This window comes from Theobroma umbraticum, unplaced genomic scaffold (assembly GCF_002168275.2).
Source record: "Theobroma umbraticum cultivar Fairchild unplaced genomic scaffold, ASM216827v3 scaffold_302.0, whole genome shotgun sequence".
In the NCBI taxonomy this organism is placed as follows: domain Eukaryota; kingdom Viridiplantae; phylum Streptophyta; class Magnoliopsida; order Malvales; family Malvaceae; genus Theobroma; species Theobroma umbraticum.
The window spans coordinates 262,843-264,657 of NW_018397287.1; the positions used below are offsets into that span (position 1 = coordinate 262,843).

General features: G+C 36.7%; 1 protein-coding gene across 2 annotated transcripts in view; it reads right to left on the bottom strand.

The window, feature by feature from the left end:
* Nucleotides 1-1,815, bottom strand: part of LOC110428546 (Protein kinase superfamily protein) — a 16,813-nt gene that overhangs the window by 13,638 nt on the left and 1,360 nt on the right. For both annotated transcript variants that reach the window (XM_021444401.1, XM_021444403.2), the window contains exons 3-5: nucleotides 1,445-1,615; nucleotides 1,168-1,320; nucleotides 982-1,017 (exon numbers count right to left, since the gene is read on the bottom strand). In XM_021444401.1, the coding sequence (XP_021300076.1) occupies nucleotides 982-1,017; nucleotides 1,168-1,320; nucleotides 1,445-1,615 (360 nt within the window). The remainder of the gene's footprint in view (nucleotides 1-981; nucleotides 1,018-1,167; nucleotides 1,321-1,444; nucleotides 1,616-1,815) is intronic.

Below are 1,815 nucleotides of genomic sequence, written 5' to 3' on the forward strand. Positions count from 1 at the left end.
AAGGTTTCTCATGTGACCTCAGAAAAACAACTAGCTGATGTGTTTACTAAGGGACTTAGCAGCAGATCATTTCATACTTTAGTTTGCAAGTTAGGCATGTGTGACATCTAGACACCAACTTGACAGGGAGTGTTGACTGGCGTTTGGTAGAGATCTTTAGCGAATAATTTTAGGAATTACTGTATTTTTGTGTCTGATTATTAGGGCATAATATTATGCCTTCTATATTTGTGATAACTTCTTGTTTTAGGGCTGTTTTAGGGTTAACATATGTGTGTGTGTGTGTGTGTGTGTGTGTATATATATATGCTGTAAATAATTTTTTATGACAGAGAATAAAAAACTCTCCTGTTTTCCCTCCCAACAGTTGTCAAAAAGGAAAATCATGTTATAACATGGACTCTTCAGCAGATGAAAATTACACAAATCTAACATCTATTCTTTGTATGCATCACCCAAAAAGAGCACTCAATGATTATTCATTCGCCAAAACCATTCACTGACCTTTAAGTTGATGAAACTCAAATAGTTCTAGAATGATCAAGTCCTTAGTTTCTACAACTTCTTTATTCATGAGATATATGATCATAACATCTACTAGAGATACTCCTTGTATGAGTTTCTTCCTCTCATAATTATGAGTTAATAAGTTGAGAGGAATTTCAAGCAGCATAATTGCTTTCCTGAAGTGGCAATCTATAGAAGAAACTATTTGAGCCCACCCATTCAAACAGCTATGATTCCAACCATTGAAGTATGCTCATGCTTTAAAGCATTAACACATGTTGGCAATGTCTAAACATTTAATGATCTCAGACTTTAACAGGTCCCTATTCAGGGCAAGATCGGAGCCTTTGCATTGCAAGCCATCATTACAAAGATCATTCGCAACTAAATAAAAGAATATTCAAAGCTGTGTGTCAGCTAACTAGATAGTATTAGACTTAAGGCACATTTAAGGAGAAGGAAATGAATACATACCCGAAAAAGACTCGATGCCCACTCGTCAACGACTGCCTGAATAAAGGACATGTTTCATGCTCAATACCAGTCAAATAAAACAGAAATCCATAATTAAACAACATAGGCTGGATTTAGAACATTTGTAAGGAATGGAATCTACTTAAGTGCAAAGCAACGCACACCAGATATATATCACAACATTACCTGAAGATCAGTATTAAATTTACCAGCTTTCTTAACCACCCCTGCTAGAAAGCGCAAGATTAATATGTCTAAGGATATTGCAGCTTGAACACCAGGCCTCTGCACCTTGACAGCAACAACTTGCCCACTACGACGAAGCCTAGCTTGATATACCTATTTGAGAACGAGAAAGAGAGAGAGAGAGAGAGAGAACTGACTTGGTTTTCTAAAATAATTTTCAAAAACATTTTGAAAGAAAGCAAATACAAAATAGAGGGATAGAACCACCGACACAAACCTGTCCAAGGGATGCTGCTGCAACTGGCTCTGGTGAAATCTCAGAGAAAAGCTCATCTATTGGTAAACCCAGTTCTTTTTCTATAGTATCAAAAGCAACTTCAGTAGAAAATGGAGTTATTTGGTCTTGCAACAATGAGAGTTCATCCAAATATGATGGCGGTACCAAATCCTGAATAAATAGCATCTTGAGAGGTTCTCATATTGAAACTGTAGACAGCACATAAACAACATATCTATTACATCATGCAAAGCAGTTAGAGCATTAAGAAAGCCCCAGATAAAGCATGCATTTACTTCAGGATGTTGCAGGAGAGGCTTGAAAAGGTTCATAAATGAGTGCTAGCCCAGTTCTGATTTCACAAATAGAGC